Source organism: Solanum pennellii, chromosome 4 (assembly GCF_001406875.1).
Source record: "Solanum pennellii chromosome 4, SPENNV200".
In the NCBI taxonomy this organism is placed as follows: Eukaryota; Viridiplantae; Streptophyta; class Magnoliopsida; order Solanales; family Solanaceae; genus Solanum; species Solanum pennellii.
In genome coordinates, this window is record NC_028640.1 from 70,545,556 (window position 1) to 70,571,441 (window position 25,886).

At 33.0% G+C, this 25,886-nt stretch overlaps 2 protein-coding genes across 6 annotated transcripts; one reads left to right on the forward strand and one right to left on the reverse strand.

The window, feature by feature from the left end:
- Positions 1 to 9,774: 9,774 nt before the first annotated feature.
- Positions 9,775 to 10,833, reverse strand: LOC107017014. Its single transcript, XM_015217303.1, has one exon. It carries the CDS (start codon positions 10,831 to 10,833, stop codon positions 9,775 to 9,777), a length of 1,059 nt encoding a protein of 352 aa, XP_015072789.1.
- A 541-nt stretch (positions 10,834 to 11,374) lies between these two features.
- On the forward strand, positions 11,375 to 17,896 carry LOC107015520 (uncharacterized WD repeat-containing protein C2A9.03-like). Of its 5 annotated transcripts, none has more exons than XM_015215831.2 (10): positions 11,375 to 11,540; positions 12,335 to 12,491; positions 12,585 to 12,752; positions 12,848 to 12,934; positions 16,277 to 16,411; positions 16,491 to 16,601; positions 16,673 to 16,764; positions 16,853 to 16,958; positions 17,050 to 17,136; positions 17,228 to 17,896. In XM_015215831.2, the coding sequence occupies exons 2-10, from the start codon at positions 12,339 to 12,341 to the stop codon at positions 17,639 to 17,641; spliced, it is 1,353 nt and encodes a 450-aa protein (XP_015071317.1). In that variant the 5' UTR covers positions 11,375 to 11,540; positions 12,335 to 12,338; the 3' UTR covers positions 17,642 to 17,896. The 5 variants fall into 5 exon arrangements, with proteins under 5 accessions (XP_015071317.1, XP_027772298.1, XP_027772300.1 ...); XM_027916498.1 differs by lacking the exons at positions 11,375 to 11,540; positions 12,335 to 12,491 and adding exons at positions 13,329 to 13,404; positions 13,507 to 14,589 and having other exon boundaries at positions 12,726 to 12,752; XM_027916500.1 differs by lacking the exons at positions 11,375 to 11,540; positions 12,335 to 12,491 and adding exons at positions 13,329 to 13,404; positions 14,533 to 14,589 and having other exon boundaries at positions 12,726 to 12,752.
- Positions 17,897 to 25,886: the final 7,990 nt, after the last annotated feature.

The window sequence follows — 25,886 nt, forward strand, 5'->3', positions numbered from 1 at the left end:
TTTTTATCTTCACAATCCTCAAAATAATAATTTGTGTACATTTTCCCCACTGCAGACCACACTGATAGGACTTCACTCAGTTTATTAATGTTGGTGTAACCCATACAACCTAATTCATTTGTTCAAAATCTGACAAATAATTAGGTTATTGATATATGCACTAACATTAATATTAGGTCCCCATCCGTTCCTTTTTTTTAAGCAACCACGCAATTGGGAAGGAATAAATACACAGATGCACCTATACGTGTTGTGGTGCAGTGGTGGGAATATTTCATCCTTAATCAGAGGTTTCGGTTCGAGCTCTAGATATGGGAAAAATTATGCCAGGAGCGTCACCCCCAAATGAATCATGCAGTGCTCAATCCAAATTTAATCGGAACTTCAATATAAACTCCAAATACTATGTGAAAAAAAACCTACAAAGATGCAAAATATAAGATCTCGAAAGTGAGATATTTCATTACGAAATGTGTGAATTATATTGGAAGTTGACAAGAGGAAAATAAAGTAGTATGTGCTTCTAATATATGATATGATATGGTGTACTATTTGATGGCTGCCCTACCATTATTGGGATGTCTTTTTTTGCGCTTATTCTCATGTTAATTTTGAAAGTGTAATTCCGATCATCCTCTTAAGGATGCCAATGATGGATTTATTCAAGTGGAGAAATTTTAGTTTGAATCTTCAGTAATTATTTTACGATGCTTTCATGGTTTGATTGATTATCTGACATATTTTAGTTTTACGATAAAAATTTGTCGATATTGGGACAAAGCATGAAAAAATCAGTGTTTCTTATCATAATCTTTTTTCATTAACATAAGTATTTGTCAATATCTTGACCTAGCAGAAATAATTAAAGGATTTGATTGATCTATTTTAGAAAATTGTTCGAATATGTCCTGAATTATCTAATTTATTTAGATTTTTATCAAAATCATCTTTCTATTAAAAAAGAATTTTTTTGTGAAAAATATTTTGTTGGTGAAAAAATTTGAATTTCAATGAATAGAAATATTTTCTTCTCTTGAAACATAGTAGCATCCACATGACTATAGTTGTTAGCGTTTTGCTTAGGGTGATTATTCTTTCTATAATTTTAATATGGAGTATATTTTAATTTTATTATATATAGGTCAAACTATTATTAAAATAATACTATGTTCTTTTAATATAATTTTTTATCGTATAATTTATTATTGTTCATTCATTTCATATTAGTCGATCATTATACTAATATATTTTGTACCATGTTAGTTGTTCACCCTACTAAATTGAGAAATTATTAATTTTAACTTTTTTTTATACTACTCTTGCAATTAGTTCTTTTTTAAAGTGTTCATATTTGTTAGTGAAATTAACGTCTTAAAGCTAATTAGTAAAATTATCTTTTTATTATGATTTCTTAAATACAATACAAAGTTATTGAAGTTAGTTAGGCAGTAATTAGAATTACTGTAGCTACAGTCAGTTTTTAAGTCTGTTAGTTAGCTAACTAGCACTAATTTGACCATAAACTGTATTTTAGTTAGTTAGCATTAGATGTTAATTGATGTATAAATAGGACAATTCACGTTGAATGAAATGATTCAATTCCATTCTCAAAATATCTCTTTCAAAGCTTCTCATCTCTCTAATGGTTTCTTAGATCGTTCCATGGCATAGATTGAGCTTAGTATGCTAATTTTTTCATGGTATTCGAGCAGGATTCGTCCCACTCGATGTTAAGACTTTCAAAATTAAAATTATCGGTGGTAGAGTATTAAAGAATAACAAAAGTCTCATATTAATAAGGATTGGGCAAATTTCCTTCCTTTGATTTACCTTTTAAGTATGAATTAAACTTAAGACTTAATTTAAAAAAAATAAAAATAATCAATTAATATGAAACAAATAACATAATGATTATCTTTCGCATCTCTCGTCATTAAATAAAGCTTAAATCAATGAGTGCCCTCTAATATTCACTCTCTTCTCTTTCTGTCTCGATTTATTTTAAAAAATTATATTATTTTTAAAATACTATTTCTTTTTTTTTTGTAAACTTTTGTGAAACACTGAAAATGACTTTTTTTTTTATAAGTTTTAAAATTTTATATCAAATCAATAATGATTAACTAAAAAAAGGAGAGAATTTTTTAAACTGACTTGAAAAGAAAAGAAAACGGAGAAACTAACTAGAAGAGACATATGACGTTGGAGCTGATGAAAAGAATAAGTGGTACTATTCCATAACAAAACAAATTTATGATGCTAACTTCACATTTGTCTTCCTTGATCTCTCACTTTGCTACATTTTCAATTCACATTAATATATTATTATATGATAAAATTTGACAATTTTTAATTGAGTCTTAATTAGGTTCTGTCGTTAGTGATATTTGCATTTTGGCATAATACATAAAAAATGACTTGTAATTTTATTACTCGATAGTTATAACTTTTTACTTTTAAATTTATATAAATAAATATTTAAATTTGTATAAAATTAAATAGATAGATATATGTGTTTTATATGACATAATCAAGAACGGAGTCACTTTGTACGAAGCGAGTTTGCTCCTTGAATAAAAAATTATATTATTTATACATGATTAATTTTATATGTATATATAGTAGATGTCGAATCCGTTTTGAGTATTTTATGTGTCTATTTTTACAAATTTTGAATCCTCCTATTGAAAATTTTGGTTCCGCCTCTGTACATGATACATGTATAATGTTACATAGGACACGAAATTTTCATTTGACGAGTGTGTCATTTTATTCAACTTTTTATAAATTTAAGTATTTACTTATGTATATTTAAATTTAATAATCATAATTAAATTAAAAATCATGTTTATATATTATGTCTCGTATTTTTATCAAATACTTGTTGACTTATTTTTGGAAAGAAAAAAAAACTTATATACTTGTTCTCAAATGAATTAAATAAGGGTTTCAAAAATCATGTTTTCCGATTAGGTAGAAGAATTTAACAAAGCTACACGTGGACAGTGACCCACAAAGCATGGACCCCACCAGGACCCATTCTTGCCGACCACGGTAGAAGCCACCAACTATAGTTAGGTTAAGATAACACCGTTTTATATCAAACGTTAAATAACGGCCACGTGGTGAAATCTGCAGCTGCCAATGTCGGGTGTTGTAGAATGAAATTTACTGAACTTTAGACACGTGTAAGCTGCAAAAGGGTAGCTGGCGAAACTTGTGGGGTCCAATTTAAAATGGGTTCTATCTAATTTTACCTGTAATGGAGTTTAAAAAAATAAAAAATAAAAATAAAGATAAAATGTTATTAAAAATAAAAAAATAATATTTTTTAAAATAAATTAAAATAAAAATAGAAATATCAATTTAAAATGAAGGGAGTACTTTTCTATATTTATATATATTTTCCACTTAGGATGTGTTTGATAAATTTTTAATTTTCTCATTTTGGTATATTTTAAAAATAATATTTTCAAATTAATTTATTTTTTTTCTTTAAATTTGAACCGAGCAGAACACTTTAAGAAAAGAATACACTAGACAAATACAAAAAATCAGTTCCACAATTTCCTTTAAAAATTAAGAAAATCATTTTTCGAATAGCTTCTCCAATTACAAATTATAATTTTTTCTTACACCCATCATATATCTCTACCCTTTCCATACTTACTTTAAAAAGAACAATTTTTTTAGGCTCTTACCTCTCAAACCAGCCCAGTCCCTCTCCTAACCAAAAAAATAAAATAAAATTAAAGTTAAAAGTTTATTTTTGAAAAAAAATAAAAATATAAAATTTTCATTTTCTTTAAATCGAATCTACCCCAAGCCCCTACCCCTCTCCCACGAACTCCGTATTATTAATAAATTAAGAGTTCGTTTTGATTAGCTTTAAAAAGTTTCTTGAGTCATAAATAATATGGTAAATTTAAATAATTTTTATGTCAAAAAATAAAGAGAAAAATATGATTAAGCAAATATATAATAGTTAATTAATTATATAGCTACAATTTATATTAATTACAATTTGAAACTTATTGCTAGCTATAATTACGTTTCCATTTTCCTTTCTTTCTGTCACATCTCTCATCTCCTTATATAGCTACAGTTTATATTAATTACAATTTGAAACTTATTGCTAGCTATAATTACGTTTTCCATCTTCCTTTCTTTCTGTCACATCTCTCATCTCCTTGCCCCAATCTCTCTTACTTCTCTTTTATCAATCTATCTCTCATTTTATACGAACGTAAATGTATAATTTGTATTTATATAAAGCGAGAGAAATGAGATATACGATACAAATACATATCTCTCTGTCCTTTGCACTTATAATATACAAATACAAATATTTTTTTGTCTATTCCTCTATTGCTTTTCTCTCTCGTTTTATACAACACACAAATATATAATTTGTGTTTGCATTTGTATTTGCATAAAGCTAGAAAAACAGGATATACAAATACAAATACATATCTCTCCGTTCTATCTTATAATTATAAAAATACAAATCTTCACTGTCCAAGTCTCTTTTGTCTTTCTCTCTCAGATTATACAAACACAAATTATATATGTATTTACATAATTTGTATTTGTATAAAGCGGGAGAAAGATTGGATATACAAATACAAATATTTTAACTCGATTCAATTGTATACAAATTTAAATTATATTTTGATATACAAAATACATATATTGATACATATACATATATACAATCTAACTGATATACACATACAAATCACCTATCTTCACTCTTTTTCATCTCTCTCTCGCCTCTCTCCTTCCTCTTCCTATATTAATCGTCACTCTCTCTTTATAACATATGGCTATAAATTGTTATTAACAAACTATAACTTTGATGCATAATTAAACTACTTTTGAGTGATAATATACAGAAAAAATCCTCAATAAAAAATAATAAAATTATTTTATCTAGTACTATTAAATTAAAAATAAACACGGTTCAATGCCAAATACAAAATCGTTTGACATCTTAGATAAGTGGTACTACGGTTCTTTTTTAATTATTATAATTTCTTTTTGAGAGTTAAATAATATAATTTTTACTAACATTAGATATATTTATTTATCATATTGATATGAAAATTATTATAATATATAGTATTTTTTGTATAGCTTTTTTATGTTAAAATGTCAAATTAATATAATTTAATTTTAATTTTAAAAATTAATTAATTAACTTTTAAAAAATGTAATACGAAAAAAAAAGAAGATAATTTATATATAAAAAAATTTGAAATTAGTTAGAATTAACAACTTATTTATAAAAAATAATTGTAATTTAAAATATCATTTTTAAAAAGACAATATGCTATTTTATAGCAAATCCTCCTCCCCACACCCACTCCTCCACCTTCGAGTACCCTTCCTCTCTCTCCCTCCTTTCCCTCTCTTTGTTTTTTCTAGCGTGCTAAAAGAAGAAATTTATTTAAATATATTATATATAAATTGTATTTAGTTAAATCTGTGAGATATTTATATTTTATTTTAATTATATTTAAAAAATTATTTTTGTTCAATATATTTGTATTTGTACAAATTAATTAATTAAAAGAGATGAAAATCACGCACTTATTCAGATATCATTTTTATGTTTTTTCTTAATAATTTAATTTTTATTGTAAAGAAAGCTCAGAATATAAGAAGAAAAAGAGAAGAAGTATAAGATAGAGGAGATAATTTTCTTATTCAAGTATATATCAAATGGTGAGTGATATCTCTATTTATAGTGTTGAGATATCACTCTCAAAAGTCATTTAACTAGTAGATACATAGTTATCTACATTGTTATCCAAAAGGGGGGTTCATATCATCTAGGGAATACACATACATGAATTTAGTAGTTCATGAATAAACCAAATGGTCATCCACTATTCAATGGATTTATAACACTCCCCCTTGGATGTCCATAGATTATGTGCCTCGTTAAAACCTTACTAGGAAAAACTCAGTGGGAAAAAGCCTAGTGAAGGAAAAAGAGTACACATATCTCATAATACGCTTTGAATGTTGCCTCGTTAAAAACCTTACCAGGAAAACCCAACTTGGGACAAAACCATAGTTAAGGAAAAGAGTACAACGCGTATTTCGCTCCCCCTAATGAAAACTTTACTTGATATCTCGGAGACGGCGCATTCCAATCTTGTATCTCAACTTCTCAAACGTTGATGTTGGTAATGCCTTAGTGAATAAATCAGCAAGATTATTACTTGAACGAATTTGTTGAACTTCTATCTCACCATTTTGTTGAAGATCATGCGTGAAAAAGAACTTTGGTGAGATATGCTTTGTCCGGTCTCCTTTGATGTATCCTCCTTTCAATTGAGCTATACATGCAGCATTATCTTCGTACATTGTGGTTGGTATATTCTTTTTCAAAGAAAAACCACACATTTCCTGAATATGATGGGTCATTGATCTCAACCAGACGCACTCTCGACTTGCTTCATGGATGGCTATTATTTCTGCATGATTTGAAGAAGTGGCTACCAATGTTTGCTTCATTGATCGCCAAGATATTGCCGTGTCTCCACATGTAAACAAATAGCCTGTTTGTGATCGAGCTTTATGCGGATCTGATAAATACCCTGCATCTGCGTAACCAATCAGTTCTGATTTGGATTCATTGGAATAGAATAAACCCATGTCCATGGTCCCTCGAAGATATCGAAGTATGTGTTTAACACCATTCCAATGTCTTTTTGTTGGGGAGGAACTGAATCTTGCCAGTAGACTTACTGCAAAACAGATATCTGGTCGAGTATTGTTAGCAAGGTACATTAGTGCCCCGATCGCACTAAGATAAGGAGTTTCATCACCAAGAAGCTCTTCATCATTCTCTTGAGGTCGAAATGGATCTGTATTGATGTCAAGCGATCTTACCACCATTGGAGTACTCAATGGATGTGAGTTATCCATGTAAAAACGCTTTAGTATCTTTTCTGTGTACGTTGATTGATGAACAAGTATTCCATTTGACAAATTCTCAATCTGTAGACCAAGACAAAATTTTGTCTTGCCGAGATCTTTCATTTCAAATTCTTTTTTCAGACACTCAACAGCTTCTAAAAGCTCTTTACGAGTTCCAATGATGTTCAAATCATCAACATACACAGCTATTATTACAAATTCAGACCCCGACCGTTTAATGAAAATGCAGGGACAAATCGGGTCATTTTTGTACCCTTTCTTTAACAAATATTCACTCAGACGATTGTACCACATCCTTCCTGATTGTTTCAATCCATACAGAGATTTCTGAAGCTTTATTGAACAAGTTTCTCTTGAATCTTTGTATGCTTCAGGCACTTTGAATGCTTCAGGAATTTTCATGAAAATGTTGTGGTCCAATGAGCCATATAGATAGGCTGTGACAACGTCCATTAGACGCATTTCAAGTTTTTCATGAACTGCCAGATTTATGAGATATCTGAAGGTGATTGCATCTACCACTGGAGAATATGTCTCCATATAATCAATGCCAGGTCTTTGAGAAAAACCTTGAGCAACGAGTCGGGCCTTATATCTCATGACTTCACCTTTCTCATTTCTTTTTCGTACAAAAACCCATTTGTACCCCACTGGCTTGATACCTTCAGGTGTTCGGATTATCGGTCCAAAAACTTCACGTTTTTCTAGTGAAGCCAATTCAGCTTGAATTGCATCCTTCCATTTTGGCCAATCATTTCTCTGTCTACATTCGTGAACAGATTTTGGCTCAAAATCTTCATCTTGTTGCATTATTTCAATAGCAACATTATAGGCAAATATGTTGTCAATCACAACATTATTTCGGTTCCACAACTTTCTCGTCGAGACATAATTCATTGAAATTTCATTATTTTCAGAAGTTCGAACCTCCTCATCATCATGTGTTATCACTTGGGTCTCATCTTGAGAAATTTCTTTCAACCCATGATTATCTTGATCATTTATTCCTTTTCTCTTTCGAGGATTTTTATCCTTGGAACCAATTGGTCTACCACGCTTTAAATGTGGTCTAGACTCATTTGCCTTAACAATTTGTTCCGTCGGGATATCAACTCGAACTGGAGCATTAACAGCTGGAATATGCGATTTAGTAATCCTTGGAAGATTAGTAAATGCATCTGGTAGCTGATTTGCAATGTTCTGCAAATAAATTATTCTTTGAACTTCTTGCTCACATTGGTTTGTTCGAGGATCCAGATGAGATAGAGTTGATGAATTCCAATCTATCTCTTTTCCCAACGACTTATGTTCTCCCCCTAATGTTGGGTATACTGATTCATCAAAATGACAATCAGCAAATCTTGCCTTAAATAAATCTCCAGTCATAGGCTCCAAATATTTTATGATTGAAGGAGATTCATACCCAACATATATCCCCAACCTTCTTTGGGGCCCCATCTTTGTGCGTTGTGGTGGAGCAATTGGGACATACACCGCACATCCAAAAATTCTAAGATGGGAAATGTTTGGCTCTTGACCAAAAGTCAATTGTAATGGGGAGAATTCATGATAATTGGTCGGCCTTATGCGCACAAGTGCTGCTGCATGCAAAATAGCATGCCCCCACATAGACACAGATAACTTTGTTCTCATTAGTAATGGTCTAGCTATCAATTGCAGACGTTTAATCAATGATTCTGCTAGACCGTTTTGAGTGTGAACATGCGCAACTGGATGTTCAACTGTTATACCAGTAGACATACAATAGTCATTAAATGCCTGAGATGTAAACTCACCAGCATTATCTAGACGGATTGTCTTTATTGTATAGTCTGGAAATTGTGCTTTCAATCTTATTATTTGAGCCAGCAATCTCGCAAAAGCCATGTTGCGAGTTGATAATAAACACACATGTGACCATCTTGTAGAAGCATCTATCAAGACCATATAATATTTAAAGGGTCCACATGCAGGTTGAATTGGTCCACATATATCACCCTGTATACGTTCCAGAAACGCAGGGGATTCAATTCCAACCTTAACTGTTGATGGTTTAATGATCAACTTTCCTTGAGAACAAGCAGCACAAGAGAATTCCTTTGATTGAAGGATATTTGGGCTCTTTAAGGTGTGCCCATGTGAATTCTCAATGATTTTGCGCATCATATTAAATCCGGGATGGCCCAACCGGTCATGCCAAATGATAAAATCATTAAAATTAGTAAACCTTTTGTTTACTACGGCATGTGATTCAACTGTACTTATACTTGTATAGTACAACCCAGAAGAAAATGCAGGTAATTTTTCATGCACAATTTTCTTCTCTACATTAATTGTAGTAATGTAAAGGTATTCAACCTTTCCTTCATTAGCCGTCTCAACATGATAGCCATTTTGGCGAATAACTTTGAAACTTAATAAGTTTCTTTGAGACTTACTACAATATAATGCATTATCAATGCTTAATATTGTCCCTCCAGGTAGTAATAAGGTCGCTCTTCCAGAGCCCTCAATTAATTTTGTACTACCTGATATTGTGTTGACATATGCCATTTTCATAACCAAATTAGAAAAGTATTTCTTTTCTTTTAATATTGTATGTGTTGTAGCACTATCAAGAAGGCATACATCTCCATTACTCATCTTGAATCCAACTGACAACTGGGGATTTCTATTAATTTTCATTAAAATAAAATACATTAAAAGAAGGAAGAAACAAAATTAACAACGGAAATTTAAATACTTCAACATGAATAACATAATAATTAAAAATACATAAGTAAAATATTAACAGACTTCATTCCCCAGCTAAAAGATCAAACATCAGTTTCGATCTCCAAAGAAGTCATCAACTTCCATATGAGTAATGTCACCAAGGCCATCAAAAACATCATCCTTTAAAGCCAAATTTGCTTCAATATCCTTATCATATTTCTGAGATGTTCCCGGCTTATCATCATCTTTAAGAGTCATATGTGACTCAGCTCGAGCATTGGAAGAGGAAGCACCACTTTTATTTCCTTTCTTTTTAAAGGAATTTTGATAGAGCCTTACAAAATGCTCATGTGTGCGACATTCATTCTTCCAATGGCCTTTCATGCCACAACGACGACAATTACTTTTTGAGGGGTTATTTTGAGAACTCATGTTGTTCTCCCTTTTATTATGACCACCACCTTGACGATTAGTGTATCGTCTTTTATCTTTGCCACGTCCCCGTGCATTATTATAGCCCCGATGATCATCTCTTTTTACTTCAGATTGATCACGTGCTTCCACCACATTTGCCTCCGGTAATGGAGCAGCTCCAGTGGGACGAGCTTCATGATTTTTCATTAAAAGAGCATTATGTTGCTCAGCCACCAAAAGACATGAGATTAGTTCAGAATATTTCTGAAAACCCTTTTCACGATATTGCTGCTGCAATATCACATTTGAGGCATGGAAAGTAGTAAGTGTCTTTTCCAACATGTCCTCATCTTTTATAGTCTCCCCACATAATTTTAACTGGGAGGTTATCCTGAATACAGCAGAGTTGTATTCAATTACGGTCTTAAAATCTTGAAACCGTAAATGCATCCACTCATAACGAGCTCTTGGCAACACTGTTGCCTTTAGGTGGTCATATCTCCCCTTTAAATCAGTCCACAACTCAAGTGGATCTTTTACCGTCAGATATTCAATCTTCAGGCCCTCATCAAGATGATGACGAAGGAAAATCATAGCCTTCGCCTTATCTTGACTCGATGCTTCATTTCCCTGAGTAATAGTGGCATCAAGACCTTTAGCAGCCAAGTGAATCTCAGCATCGAGTACCCATGAAAGATAATTCTTTCCAGAAATATCTAATGCCACAAACTCAAGTTTGGATAAATTCGACATAATGAAATTATGAGAGAATATGTGAATCAAATAAAAATATTTATATAATACCTTTGCAAGTAGCAACTTCGTGCTGATAACGTGTTGTAAAGAAAGCTCAGAATATAAGAAGAAAAAGACAAGAAGTATAAGATAGAGGAGATAATTTTCTTATTCAAGTATATATCAAATGGTGAGTGATATCTCTATTTATAGTGTTGAGATATCACTCCCAAAAGTCATTTAACTAGTAGATACATAGTTATCTACATTGTTATCCAAAAGGGGGGTTCATATCATCTAGGGAATACACATACATGAATTTAGTAGTTCATGAATAAACCAAATGGTCATCCACTATTCAATGGATTTATAACATTAATACATTTATATCAAAAATCAATAAACCGAAGTAGATAAAGATTAAAGCCGAAAAGGGAAGAAAGAAACCGTTACGGTTCAGACGGTAAACCATAGCCCGCGGATTTCTTTCTCTCATGTGTTTCCTCTTACGGGTCCACCAGTGGGTAAACTTTGTTATTATTATTATAAGTAGAAGCTTTAGCTCTCTCCAAATTGCAAACAAAGCTATACACAGTTTCTCACTAATTTTCATAGTTTAATAATACCGATTATCTGAAGAACTCCGGAGTTTTTTTCCGGCGGTGAGGTGGTTACTTTTTCCTTTTGTTTCTCGTGAAAATCTCTCAACTTCCGATACTTTCAAGGTTCGGTTCTCAAACCTCCTTTTCCGTCAACTGTTTCCTTCTAGAATGTACTGTAAAACGACGCTTTACACTTTCTCTTTTTCTATTTATGTTGTTTAAGTTTCGGTTTTGTATGAGAAATTGATGAAATTTCAGTTTTATTGCCCTTTTTTCTATGCTAATACCTGTGAAAATGCATGCTGAGTTTATTCTGCGATGACCTTTTCATATACTTAGTTTTGATGTTGTTAAGCTTTTTATTCCGCAATATTTTGGCTATTTTCTAGAGTTTTTGATGTTATTAAGCTTTTTATTCCACTGAATTCTGGCTACTTTGTATATTTTGATGTTGTTAAGCTTTTTATTCCACTGTATTCTGTCTATTTTCTGTAGTTTTTATGTTGTTAAGCTGTTTATTCCACTGAATTCTGGTGATTTTCTATAGTTTTGATGTTATTAAGCTTTTTATTCCACTAAATCCTGGCTACTTTCTATTGTTCTGATGTTGATAAGCTTTTTTCTCGACTAAATTCTCGCTATCTTCTGTAGTTTTGATGTTGTTAAGCTTTTGTCTCCACTAAAATCTGACAGTTTTCTATTGTTTTGCGAAATTCACCTTGTAATTAAAAATTTTAAATGTTCTCCTTAGTAGATTTGTTTTTAATAAATATTTCATATAAATGGTTTAGTAATACAATTTTTTGTTAATCTTTTTGTTTAATCTCCTGGCAAGTGAAGACTTGTCAAATTAGTTCATGAATTCTTATTCATAATATCTGTTCGGGTGCTTATTAAGATTTGTTTTGTTGATTTAGGATAATGGCTCTCTCTCAAAATCAGGAGTTGGAGTATATGGTGGATGAGTACTATGACACTACTGATTTTGATGACAGCACTTTTGGGGGTGAATCGCCGCGAAGTACTGACCCTGATATCTCTGCAGACTCTGATTTTGAGGACGATTTTGAAGTGGTACTGGGCAAAATTTAATTTTTTTGACATGTTACTGGTGTTATCTTCATCCTTAGTTTAACAATATTGACTTACTGCTATTCGGTTCTACAGAGAAAGTCAAAGCTGGATACATCAGCTATAGAAGCTAGAAATGGCAAGGATATACAGGGAATACCTTGGGAAAGGCTTAATTTTACCAGAGACAAGTACCGCGAGACGAGGTTGAAGCAGTATAAGAACTACGAGTGCCTGTCTCGCTCTCGTGAAGATCTTGAAAAGGTTTTTCTTCCCACTCTTTTCCATTCCCATATATTGGAGTGTTCTCGTATATTTGGCTAGGCTCAACTCTAAAAGTGTATTTCCTCACCATTAAGGAGTGCAAGGAAGTAGGAAAAGGACACAGCTTCTACGACTTCCAGTTCAATACAAGGCTTGTCAAATCAACTATTGTGCACTTTCAGGTAATATAGATTTTTTAGCCTTTTCTTGTTTGGATTTATGTTAACCTTTGATCAAGAAATCGTGGACTGGTCTGCCTCCCTGTAGTTCTTTATGATTGATTTAGTCTCTGTTGTCTCATTTTGCATAATTCAATTAAACCTGGCAAACGACTCCCATGGCTGCCTTTCTCATTCTTGCCTTTCATGTTATTTTTCCTCATTCATTTTTAACTGGGTTTTTTAGTTGTCTGTTATTTTGCATCATTATGAGTTAGTTAAACAAAAGGATATTTTTTTTGAAACTGGTAATGTATAATAGGATTTGGTTATTTACAGTCTAATCATTGTGTGAGCTTTTGGTCGATGATCCCCGTCGCCTTTTTCTCCTCTCCATGCAATAACTATACTTCTGCAGGTGCTCTGCTCCTAATGTTCTGGATATTTTGATTTAAACTGTTAGGCTGTTGGTCACCCTTTCATTAATTCCAGAGGTATGGAGTCTGTATCCTCATCGAAGAATTCAGTGAGTTTGATGCTTGATATGGAATAACTTAGAGATCAACTATATGTGTGTCTAACTCATTTGTGGACAGCTTTCTGGAATAATAATGTCACCAGATCCAGTATGTTTGAGTTGATGCCTCTTATGGCCTCCAAGCTGGTGAATTTGCATCTGATGTAAATTTAGTGTTACTATTTCTTGATTCAGCTAATTTCTTTTTCTTCTTCTGTTCAGAAATCCAAAAGATATTGCCGAATTTGACTTTTGCCAGTTTCTTCTGTTGCTTCTAGTAATGCTATTCTGGCTACATGACGAAGCAAACAAGATTTACATCGAAACTGTTTCTTTCTTATATTCTGCAATTACTTTTTAACTCATTTTTTCAGTAAGCAGTTTAGTCTGTGCCTCGATTGATGTATTGATCCGAGAGCAGTGTTCACAATATCCTTTTTTGTGCAGATAACAAATATTTAGAGAAGTGTCTTATGGAACTTTGTAATTGTGGAAGATCCTTGTTTTGGAACTTCACTCTTGAATATTTCATCATGAATCAGCTGAATGTATTTTGAGGACTGGGTTTTGATATGGAAGCTTAGGAGTGAGGACAGAACCTGGCTTATGCTGGATTTGTAGTTTGTAGTTTGTTGCTGACATAGAATATAGTTCTGACTTCTGAGTCAAAGTTGTTTGTTGTTTTCCATTCTACTACTTGTGTGACAGATCTACTTTTGCAGTGTCAAACAGAACAGTGGAGGCTGATGGTTGAAATATCCGAACTTCCAATTCCCTTTTGTGTGTCCCTCTAGAGAATAATCTTGATTTTATTTCTATTCATCTGCCGTGGTCCTCCATTTTCAGTTGGTCGTTAACTAGTTCTGTTGCCTCTTCTGCATGGTTCATCCCTTTCTATTCAAGGCCCATTGATCATTGCAAACCTTTCTCCGCTGTTGCTCTAGAAGATATTGAGTTGATGAGCATTTTTTTGCTAGTCATTATGTGAAGTGGTTGTGTTTTAATGTGTTTTAATTCTTGTTGTAAATGATGTTTGTTTGAATTGCTTTCTTTCAAATAAATAACCACATATTGTATGTGCATTGTTATTTTATCTACCTTTCAGCCTTACAAGCAGGTTGCAGTTATTATGTGAGCAGCTGGCGCAAGCATTTTCCATATGGTATGATAGGGAATAATCTGTGAATTTAAGAGGCCTTTATGGTATTTCTTCTGTTAAGTTTGAGCTAACTTGTTAATGGCAGCAAGTATGTATTAAAATGTTTGTGTGTTGCTTCATTATTTGAATAGTTGGATGGTCATCTCTTCTGTTGAAGATGGTTGTAGTCATTATCTTGTTTATGGTTATCTCTTCCGTTGAAGATGGTTGTAGTCATCATCTCGTATATGGTTATCTCTTCCGTTGAGGATGGTTGTAGTCATTATCTTGTTTATGTTTATCTCTTTTGTTGAAGATGGTTGTAGTCGTTATCTTGTTTATGGTTATCTCTTCTGTTGGAGATGGTTGCACTTTTTTTCTCTCTGTTTATTAGAGATGGATTCTGCACTAGGCTCTCTAAGTACTTCCACTTGTGGGTTGTGAATTCTGATTGCTGTGTCACAGTTACTTCACAATTTTGATAATTATATGACTTATTTGGTACATCTTCTCTGGTAGTTGTCATCTGATACGGTCTCCATTAGAAAGAGAAGATTTGCCATTGAGCTTTTGCATAATACGAGTAAGAGAGTTGGGTTGGATTACGTTTGTCATTCATTTGAGAGTTCGTGACTTCATTTTGAAATTTTCGGCGACTTTATTGTGTGTTCTTCTGTCCTTGATCAATCACACTTCCAAACTTAGGAATATAATTGCTGACTTTCTCTCTTTGCTATGTGGTTTTGTGCCCTTAATCAAGCGCGTTGGGAACTTGGGTGCTCAATTACTTATCTACTGCTCCCAAGAGTTATCCTCTCTTCCCTATATTCCTTGGTCCATTCCACTCTTTGGAATAGAATATCGAAGAACCAAGCACTTGTATTTGTGATCCATCTATTACGCTATTGAATCCCGTTGACGTCTTTTGAAATATGTACTGTTCATTGTTTGGGTTTTGCTGCCTTGTATTGATTATGTACAATTTCCAAGGTGGTATAGTGTTGTTTGCTCTCCCATTCCTCTGTTTAAGCTTCTGTGTTCTAGATTTTGGTGAGGCATCCCTTTAGAGTCTCTGTGGCGTTCTCATTTTTTTTTGCGTCATTTTTCCTCCTGTCATCATTGCGGTTGACATTTCTGACTTCTCTTCGCAGGTTCCTTTTCTGCTTCGATCTGTATAATAGTGTAGGAAAGTGAACTGTTTTTTAGCTGCCCAATTTGCTTTCCAGGACACCTGCTCTATTGCAGATGATGATGTGTAACTATTAGTGGTAGATTGTTAAGTTGTGGACTTGTAGAAAGCTAGCAGCTGTTACCTATGCATCATTGACCACTAATATTTAGGACTAGCGACATATTGACCTACGACTTGACTTTGTATTAGGCATTGCCCGACCTTGCAGAAGGAGAGGGGGGCGGTTGATTTTTGTGGTCCATTCTGCAATACACTGTGTAGGTTATTTATTCCCAATTTAGTGTTCGCTCAGCTTGTAATATGGTTGAGACGGGGAACGAGAACTATCTGAAACCTGAAGTTTATGAGACTGCATGTCTATCATTTTTGAAAAAAAAAATATGAGCTTTTTCTGCAAATTCAGCATTCTTAAGTTCTGTTTTTGCTTTATTTGATATCGTGTGACGTTGTTTGCTTCATAGGGAACTGGTATGCTGTCTAGTGATGAGTGTAACAACCCGTTCTATATTTTTGTTTCAGTTGAGGAATCTCTTGTGGTCGACATCAAAACATGATGTGTATCTCATGCAAAACTACTCTGTGATGCACTGGTCCTCACTTCTTGGAAAGGGGGAAGAAGTGCTTAATGTTGCTAGGCCATTGACACCCACTATGGTTAGCAGTACTTTTTGTCTCCCTTAAATATGCTTAAATGACTTTTGACTATCAAGAATTAACTCTCTGGTTTGTGCAGAAATACCCTGGATCAGCGTCTCAAACACTTCCCAGAGTGCAGATCAGCACTATAGCTGTTAGAGATGGTTTGATGGCTGCTGGGGGTTTCCAAGGGGAGCTTATCTGTAAGGTAATGTATATTCTGAGCAGATTTGTACTTTTTCTTAAGTAATGCATACTGATAAGTTTTTAATCGTTCAGTATTTAAACCAACCTGGAGTTGCATTCACTACAAAAATAAGTAATGGAGAGAATGCGATCACTAATGCTGTGGATATTAGTTATAGTCCGACGTAAGTCCCTGAAATTTGTGCCTCTGTAGCTTATCTTGAATTCAATGTGAACTGTTGTGTACCAGTGCGCTTATATGGTTCTTTCCAGTGGCTCAATGAGGGTGATCACTGGTAATAATGATCAGCAAGTCAGGATTTTTGATGCAAAAAGCTTCGTTTGCACCAATCATTATGCATTTCCTTGGTCTGTTAACGTGAGTAGTGGATGTGATTTCTACTCTGCGGTTCCATGATTTTTGGTAATGCTCATTGGCTCTCTGCTCACTGTTTTCTGTTTCATTGCAGAACACCTCTGTAAGCCCCGATGATAAATTGCTTGCTATCCTTGGTGATAGTCCAGAATGTCTACTTGCTGATACTCAAAGTGGAAAGGTTGGTCTCGTCCATATACCTTTTATTAACCGAAGGGTGTTAACTTTTTGATGATTAGTTGCTCATGTGTTGAGCTCGACTGATGCTTCAGGTTGTCAGCAACCTAAAAGGTCACCTAGATTATTCATTTTCATCAGCTTGGCACCCGGACGGAAGACTTTTGGCAACTGGTAACCAAGACACGACTTGCAGATTGTGGGATATAAGGAACACGTCGAAGTCCATAGCAGTGCTCAAAGGAAGGATGGGAGCCATCCGTGCAATCAAGTTCACATCAGATGGGCGCTTCATGGCCATGGCGGAGCCAGCTGATTTTGTCCACATATTCGATACACAATCCGATTATGGTACCTGTCAAGAGATTGATTTGTTTGGTGAGATTGCTGGAATATCCTTCAGTCCTGATACTGAAGCTCTCTTTATTGGAGTGGCTGACCGAACCTATGGTAGCTTACTGGAGTTCAACCGTAAACATTACCACCACTACCTTGATTATGTTTTGTAGTGAAAGGCATACAGGCATCTGCTTATTTGGTACATAGTTTGTGTATACTAATGCGATTGTGAAAGAGCAGCGCTGATGTCTGCGTAGCCTGATGGCCTTGTAGGGGCTGTTTCTACCCAAGTATATTAATATGAATTTATGTGGTCAAAAAAGTATTTGTTCATGGCCAATTTTATCACAGTGCCATGTGTTCTGTTCAAATTTTTTTTTTTGTTTTATTCCAAACAGAAACAATGTTTCTGAGGCTTCAAGCTACAAACGTGCCCTGGTTATAACCCTCTAGATTAGTTTGTCCCTTTTGATATTTTCTCCACTCATGAACTGAAAGTACTTGGTGAGTTGAGAGGCATTTCAACATTCTACGAGACTTGTCAAGAATAAACGTTTGAAAAGTCAACTGTGTGCAATGACTAACAATTTCAGAAGTCGTCATCAAGTGTGAACAAATCCAAATTACTAAAATAAAATATCTGAGAAGTGACAACAACTAGACTTTTATCTTAGGAAGAATTGATGTAGACTTTTACTAATATTTTCTATTAAAAGAGAACGAAATTCAAGCCGACAAAGGAATAGTAGGAGTAACAGATGGCCCTCTATTTTGGTTATACTTGTTTGAATAGATGGTTGGTTGGTGTAGGCCAAATTAGCGGTTAAGTAAAAGAATTAACAACTCTCTTGAACTCCCAACGACTAGTTTTAACTTTTTCTATAACACCCAACAGCCAGCTGAAACTCCAATTCTTTTTTAATCCTTCCCTCGGAATTTTCACGCTCAATTCGCTAATTTTTATTAAGTTTTTTAAAAAAAAAATTTTAATCCTTCCCTCGGGAATTTTGTTTTTAATCATAACTCAATTCGTTAATTTTTATTAAGTTCCAATGACTAGTTTAACTTTTATTAATTTTTATTAATTTGTTAATTTTTATTGAGTTTTCAAAACGGGTTAAGTAAAGGATCATAACTCAATTTGTTAATTTTTATTAAGTTTCAATAGTTTTATTTGTTATGTTATAAATTTTTAGTACCTAATAAAAATTTTGTTTTATTTATTATAGCTATATATAATATATAAAATCAAAAACAATTAACAAAATTTTTCAAAAATCAATTTGTGTTACATATCAACTCAGTTTTTAAATGAGTTGAACTAACAAATGTTTAGGTCAATTACCAAACCGAACCTAAATGGATTGGATCAAATTGAATGGACTGAGTTGATTTTGTCGCTCCTACTCAAATCGAGTAACTCCCTCTTTGTCATTTTCGATAATTTAATTTTGGATAAACGTGTTATTACTCAAATCGAGTAACTCTCTTTATGTCATTTTCAATAAATTGATTTTGGATAAACTAGTTATTAATACACGTACACACGTAGTTGATGTGATTTCTAATATCTAGTGTATTCTGGATGTAATTAATGATCCTAGTAATGATCATTCCTAGAAATTTCACAATCACATCAATAATTTAGTCTTGAAAAAATAAAACTTGGACACAAAAAAATGATTTTTATATCAATACTTACCACTTTGCATTACCCCTATATATGCTCAAGATCACCGTAATTTTACATACCTAGTTCCAAAATAGTGGTTTTTCAACGTCGCTAAATTGTTTGACTAAATCAATTCAATATGATGAGATATTATTTATTTTGACTAGTAGCGTAAATTATCTCAACACTTATTCTCGATATGTTTCATTTTAATTGTTGTTTTAGCTCAAAAGAATTGTTTTTGAATATCTCCTTTATTTATTTTTACTTATCCACTATCGACTTGATTAAGGAGCAATAAGAATGATAATTTTATTACATTATACTCTTAAAATATAATAAACTGAATGCTTCAGAAGTGATTATAATTAATAATATGAGATTATAAATACATTAGATATTAAGTGATAATTTCATTTTAAAAATTTTAAACTGGACAAATAAAAATAATCGAAAAGTAATAGCATAATCTAGCTAATTAAGTCAAGAGGGAAGATATGAGTCCAAAACAAATTACTTTGGCGGCAAACTTATCCTCTAGGGCAAGGTATCACTCATATAATTTACCCATTTGTTTATCAACTTGACTTGACTTTATTTGGTTAGACGAAATTAATTTCACAAGTTTCGACAACAATTTAAACTTCAACTTGAAGTAATATAGGTGGCATTTTGGTGTTATATCCCACCCACCCCACCCACAAAAAAAATGAATTAAACCAAATTTCTAAATTCAACTTCAAATAACTCAAATATTGTCCATCATTTCGACATGATTTATTTAATCGAAGGATTAGCATGACCTAAATTGGGTCGTCCTCCGTGAATTTAGAATTTGCATTAATGAATTGAAAAAATAAAAACATAGCACCTAACATTTAAACTTGGAATCTTAAAATCCCTTAAATTATTGGATCAGTCTTTTATCGTGCGTTGGGAGAATCAGAATCTATATACATACAAAATAAGTAATTACTTTTATATATACAATGTAACATGGAAAAATTATACATTTTAAAAATTAATTATTGATTTTAGTGATATTTTTTGTTTATTACCATTCATAGCAATGCTTTGTTAAATCGGTAATATGTATTAAAAGTGAATTATGTATGCAATATATTATAATTATTTTTTGAAATATATCATGTTTGTTTGGTAAAAAATTATCACATTGTATTATAAGTGTATTAAAATGTGTGATAAACGTATTATTCATCATTAAAATTTGTATTATATTTGAATAATAAATTGTTCTTTGTAATATTTATTAAACTTGTATTATAAATAAATTAAAAATAATCAAGTGAAAAAAAAATATTATTACTATAAATGATAAATATTTTTTTATTATAGTACATTTATATAAGTTTCCCATATAATATTATGTCGAAGGAATTCAAGTGAACGCCCTCTCGCTACTTAGATCCGCCCATGTTTAGAGCCCATCCCAAAATCTCTATATTAAGCCCAGCCTGGTTGTCCAAAACCCAATATTCACTTGGGCCAGGAGGATTAAGAGTGTTCTTTGAAAATATAAGTTTGATATAAAAATAAAATAAAATTAGTACTTCTCCACATATATATATTTATCTAATTAAGAAATTATTTGCTTAATTGGTTGAACCAATTGATAGTGCCTACATCTTTTTTATGTACTAATTTCAATATAAACATTAAGGAGAATATGAATTTCAATATATCAGACTTGGAGATTTGAAATAATTAAACGGCTTAAATTCATATCCCTCCCGTGAAATAAGCTGACTCTGTACAATAATAATATATTTAATATAATTTTATACATATAATTAAAACTTGCTGATTTTTAGCACAAGTACAAATTATTTCTGAGTCTATATATATCTTTAAAATGTGATTTTTTTTTTAAAAAAAAAGTAAGGTACTTCACGTGCTTTGTCGTGCATGTAAAAAACAAACAATTGTTTTCTTGATTTTATTTATTTTGTTCTGCAAAATATCTTTGGATAATAATGACCATAATGGTCTTAATTTATATATTAATTAAATTTAGTAATTAAGAGGAAAGCACAATGTTAATCACCTCCACCTAACTCCAAAATTCAGGTTTAGGTTGACAACTTTAATTACTGTTTTGCTATTTTAGTGGGCTTTGATGTTTGTTGAGCATGGCTTTAATTGGGCCCAGCCTGCTCTTTCCAAAACAAACAAATGGCCCACCAAATATTATCAGAATCTTCTTGGAACTCTTTATCTTAATTCTTATGGGAAACGAATAAAATTATATTTATAAAAAATTTCAAGAGATTATCGTATTTGAAATTTCATTGCAATAACGTTTTCTAATTATAGAGATCAAAAGAACCTAACAATTCTCAATATACTTTGATATTGTTGATTATGTTTTGTTTTCATAATTTCACGTGTTATAGCAAGTAAAACAAATGATATTTTCTGGATGATTCGTCTTTGGACCGCTTGTTAACAGTTAGCAAGCTCATGGTTTATACAAAATTATTTTATTAAAGTAGATATCGAACACAGAAATAAAATAGAAAATTTTTTATTGACTTAGGTTCAAAATACATGAGCTAAGAGTGATGAAGCATACTCAGATTTTATTTGAAGCCTTTTTTTTGTGTTGATTTCATTGTAATTTGAATCATTTAACGAAAATTTAGACTCCGCTACTACATTGAAATATCCAGCAAACTTGAAACAAGAAAACCGCTAGGGTTACGTTCTTCACGTGTTTTGTCGTGTAAAGGACATATATATCTAATTTTAAGATACTTTTATTATTATTTTTTTGTTTTGCAAATAGAAGTGATTGTTGCATCTTTGAATATAATGACAAGAGAATCACTCCATTTTAATTTTGTTATGCGGAATTCGAGATAATACGAGAAAATATATACGCGAAAAACAAGACAACAGATTTACGTGGTTCACCAATAAATTGGCTACGTCCACGGGAAGAGGGAGAGCAGTTTTATTAAGGAGAGGCAAGAACAGAATTACAGAATAGGGTTTGCCATAGCGTCTATATATAGTGCTAAGCTACGCCCTAACAGGCTTGGGCCCAACATACAGAATTGACAGATAATTAAGGGCCCAATACAACAACACTGTATACCGTCGGGCCGGGGGCGTCTCCGCCCCCCCGGACTCCCAGGCCAGGGGGCGCGTCGCCCCCCTGGACCCCCCGACTCGCTGACCGGGCAGCGAGACCCCCGTCCTTTCTGTTTGTAACGGGTCCGATTCAAGGCATTCAACAAATCTCCACCTTGACTTGAATTCTCCGAACAGATTCTTCAGACGCACTATGATAGTGCCAGGCCTCCCCCTCTTCCTCAGAGTTGCCCCGCAGGGCAATTAACAGCTTCTGATGTTGAGCAAGTCCAAACAGTGTTGAAACTTGCTCTGTGGAACCGGCTTTGTGAACATATCAGCAGGATTATCAGCAGTTCCTACTTTCTTCACCTTGATTCTCTTCTCACTTCTCAGAAAATGATACCTTACGTCAATATGCTTGGTTCTCTCATGATGGACTTGATCCTTGGCTAGACAAATTGCGCTCAAACTGTCACAATACACCGTAGCCTGATCATGATGCAGACCAAGATCACTAACCAGCCCTTTCAGCCAAATCCCTTCTTTTGCAGCCTCTGTCAAGGCCATGTACTCCGCTTCCGTAGTAGACAAAGTCACTGTAGGTTGCAAAGTTGCCTTCCAACTGACGACAGATCCTCCAAGGGTAAACACATAGCCAGTCATCGATCTTCTTGTGTCAACATCTCCAGCATAGTCAGAATCAGAATAGCCAGTAACCAAGCACTGAGTATCACCTCCATAAATGAGACCCCCGTCCTTTCTGTTTGTAACGGGTCCGATTCAAGGCATTCAACAAATCTCCACCTTGACTTGAATTCTCCGAACAGATTCTTCAGACGCACTATGATAGTGCCAGGCCTCCCCCTCTTCCTCAGAGTTGCCCCGCAGGGCAATTAACAGCTTCTGATGTTGAGCAAGTCCAAACAGTGTTGAAACTTGCTCTGTGGAACCGGCTTTGTGAACATATCAGCAGGATTATCAGCAGTTCCTACTTTCTTCACCTTGATTCTCTTCTCACTTCTCAGAAAATGATACCTTACGTCAATATGCTTGGTTCTCTCATGATGGACTTGATCCTTGGCTAGACAAATTGCGCTCAAACTGTCACAATACACCGTAGCCTGATCATGATGCAGACCAAGATCACTAACCAGCCCTTTCAGCCAAATCCCTTCTTTTGCAGCCTCTGTCAAGGCCATGTACTCCGCTTCCGTAGTAGACAAAGTCACTGTAGGTTGCAAAGTTGCCTTCCAACTGACGACAGATCCTCCAAGGGTAAACACATAGCCAGTCATCGATCTTCTTGTGTCAACATCTCCAGCATAGTCAGAATCAGAATAGCCAGTAACCAAGCACTGAGTATCACCTCCATAAATGAGACCAACGTCAGATGTACCTCTAAGGTACCGGAAAATTCTCTTCACAGCCTGCCAATGTTCTCTCCCTGGTTGTCCCATGAATCTGCTCACTACACTGACTGCATATGCTAAATCTGGCCTTGTACAGACCATAGCATACATCAAACTTCCTACGGCACTGTTTGTAACGGGTCCGATTCAAGGCATTCAACAAATTTTTTGAAATTGAGTATACCAAATTACCAATGGTGTGCATTAGTAACTTTTTTTATATCAGCGAGCTATACCTATAATAATATTTAGTACTTTAAGATGGAAAAATCAATCCTCCTGCTCGTTTTAAAGTTTCATTGATGAAAGAATAAATCAAAAAATAGTAAATTCGTTGAATATTCATTTTATACGGTCTTTTACTATACATACATTCATTTTATACAGTCTCACATTTATGACATTTCTTTTACTATATATACGAGTTCGCAGCCTAAAAGGTATAAAATATTAACAAAAATTTCAAAACGGTATGTAAAATTTTATATTAACTAAAACGGCAAAATCGCTGGAACAACAGCGATTTACTCCACCTGAATAAGCAAAATCGCTGCTACTGCAGCGTTTTTGCAAAATGTGATTTTTTTAAAAAAATAAATTCAAATCGCTACCATGGCAGCGATTTTCAATTTTTTTTTGAAAATCGCTGCCCCTTCGCCCGGCCCGATGAGATCAGATTTCTAGAACGAAGTGAAGTGATAGGAAGAGAAGACTGCTGGCGGGAAATCCCTATTCATGAAAGCCCCTTGTTGAGGTTAGGGGGAAGACGAAATTTTTTAAAAAAAAAAATTTAAGTCGCTGCCAAAGGCAGCGATTTTCAAACAAAAAATTTTTTTAAAGAAAAAAAATTGAAAAAGGCAGCGATTTTCAAAAAAAAATTTTTTTTAACAAAATTGAAAATCGCTGCCTAGTAGCGATTTAAATTTTTTTAAAAAAAAAAATCACATTTTGCAAAATCGCTGCAGTAGCAGCGATTTTGCTTTTTCTGGTGGAGTAAATCGCTGTTGATGCAGCGATTTTACCGTTTTGGTTAATATAAAATTTTATATACCATTTTAAAATTTTTGTTAATATGTTATACCCTTTAGGCTCCGAACTCCTATATATACCAACTGTCTAGCTTTTCTCAAGAGTTTTCTGGGCCCTTGAATTTGCTCGAGTTATCTAGAAAAATATTGAACTTTTTTCAAGTTTCGAACGTAGAAATATAAATTTTTGCCGAAAAAAAAATTGAGTGGTCGAATCAATACTTTAATTTGCAGCAATTGCTGAAACATTTAACAAACTATTAATCGCTTAAATATGTTTCTTATTCTGATAATGACTATGATCCAACATCTTGATGTAAATAATGGTGACTTATTTATTTTGTCTACGGCTCTTCTAGTCAACTCAATTTTTTGTCCTTTGATGTTTCAATTATACATGGTCGGAAACTTGATATTTTCAATAAAATGATTCTGATATTTGATGCACTAACATTAATAAGGAAATACTTGAAATTAGCTACAAACTTAGCTGATGGTTTGTTGTTATTTTGTTTGTAACTATTGATATCTATCACCAATTTGTCGCTACATATACGATTTATTAATGAATTTTGTTGTTTAGTTACAAAGTTTGTTTGTGCTAAAATTAACTTATTTTTAGTGATTTTGTAATGTTTATTCTAGATATATAAAGATATTCGAAAAGTTTGCCAAAACGATTAAAGTATTTTAGATGTTTGAATGTGAATTTGATGATGTATTTTCAAAGAATAAATAAATGTTGAATAGAGAAAAAATCATCGAAAAATTAAAATTACATTTGAATATGTATTCACTCAAAAGACAAAAAATTAATTCATCAGGTGAGAAATATCATTTGCTCAAAGACTATAGAAGGTGACGAAGAACACATCCTATCCGATGTGGTACTCCGACATTCTCAAACTTGAATAATTTACCCTCAAATTAACTCAACTTCAAGTTGAGTGAATTTTTTTACCAAAATATATTATCAAAAAAAATTTTATTTTAGAAAATATCAAAACGGGTAAATCTTGTTTGTAATTTAAAATGGTCTTTTTCATACAAAAAAATTGAAGAATATTGTTTTAAGACAACAATCTAATTTAGACCATCCAAAGTTAATATATTAAAAAGCAAATGTCACATAAATTAAAACAGTAATTTGTCATTTAAATATTTATGTGTTTTTTTTTGAGAAATAAACATTTTTCCAATACTAACTTTA

What these genes read in the sequence shown, in the direction of transcription:
- LOC107015520 (XM_015215831.2), top strand. Translation starts at nt 12,339, where the DNA reads ATGGCTCTCTCTCAAAATCAGGAGTTGGAGTATATGGTGGATGAGTAC. An exon ending in CAACTATTGTGCACTTTCAG is followed by an intron (nt 12,935 to 16,276) that starts GTAATATAGATT and finishes TTTTTGTTTCAG; the next exon opens with TTGAGGAATCTCTTGTGGTC. An exon ending in CTGATACTCAAAGTGGAAAG is followed by an intron (nt 17,137 to 17,227) that starts GTTGGTCTCGTC and finishes CTGATGCTTCAG; the next exon opens with GTTGTCAGCAACCTAAAAGG.
- LOC107017014 (XM_015217303.1), bottom strand. Translation starts at nt 10,833, where the DNA reads ATGTCGAATTTATCCAAACTTGAGTTTGTGGCATTAGATATTTCTGGA.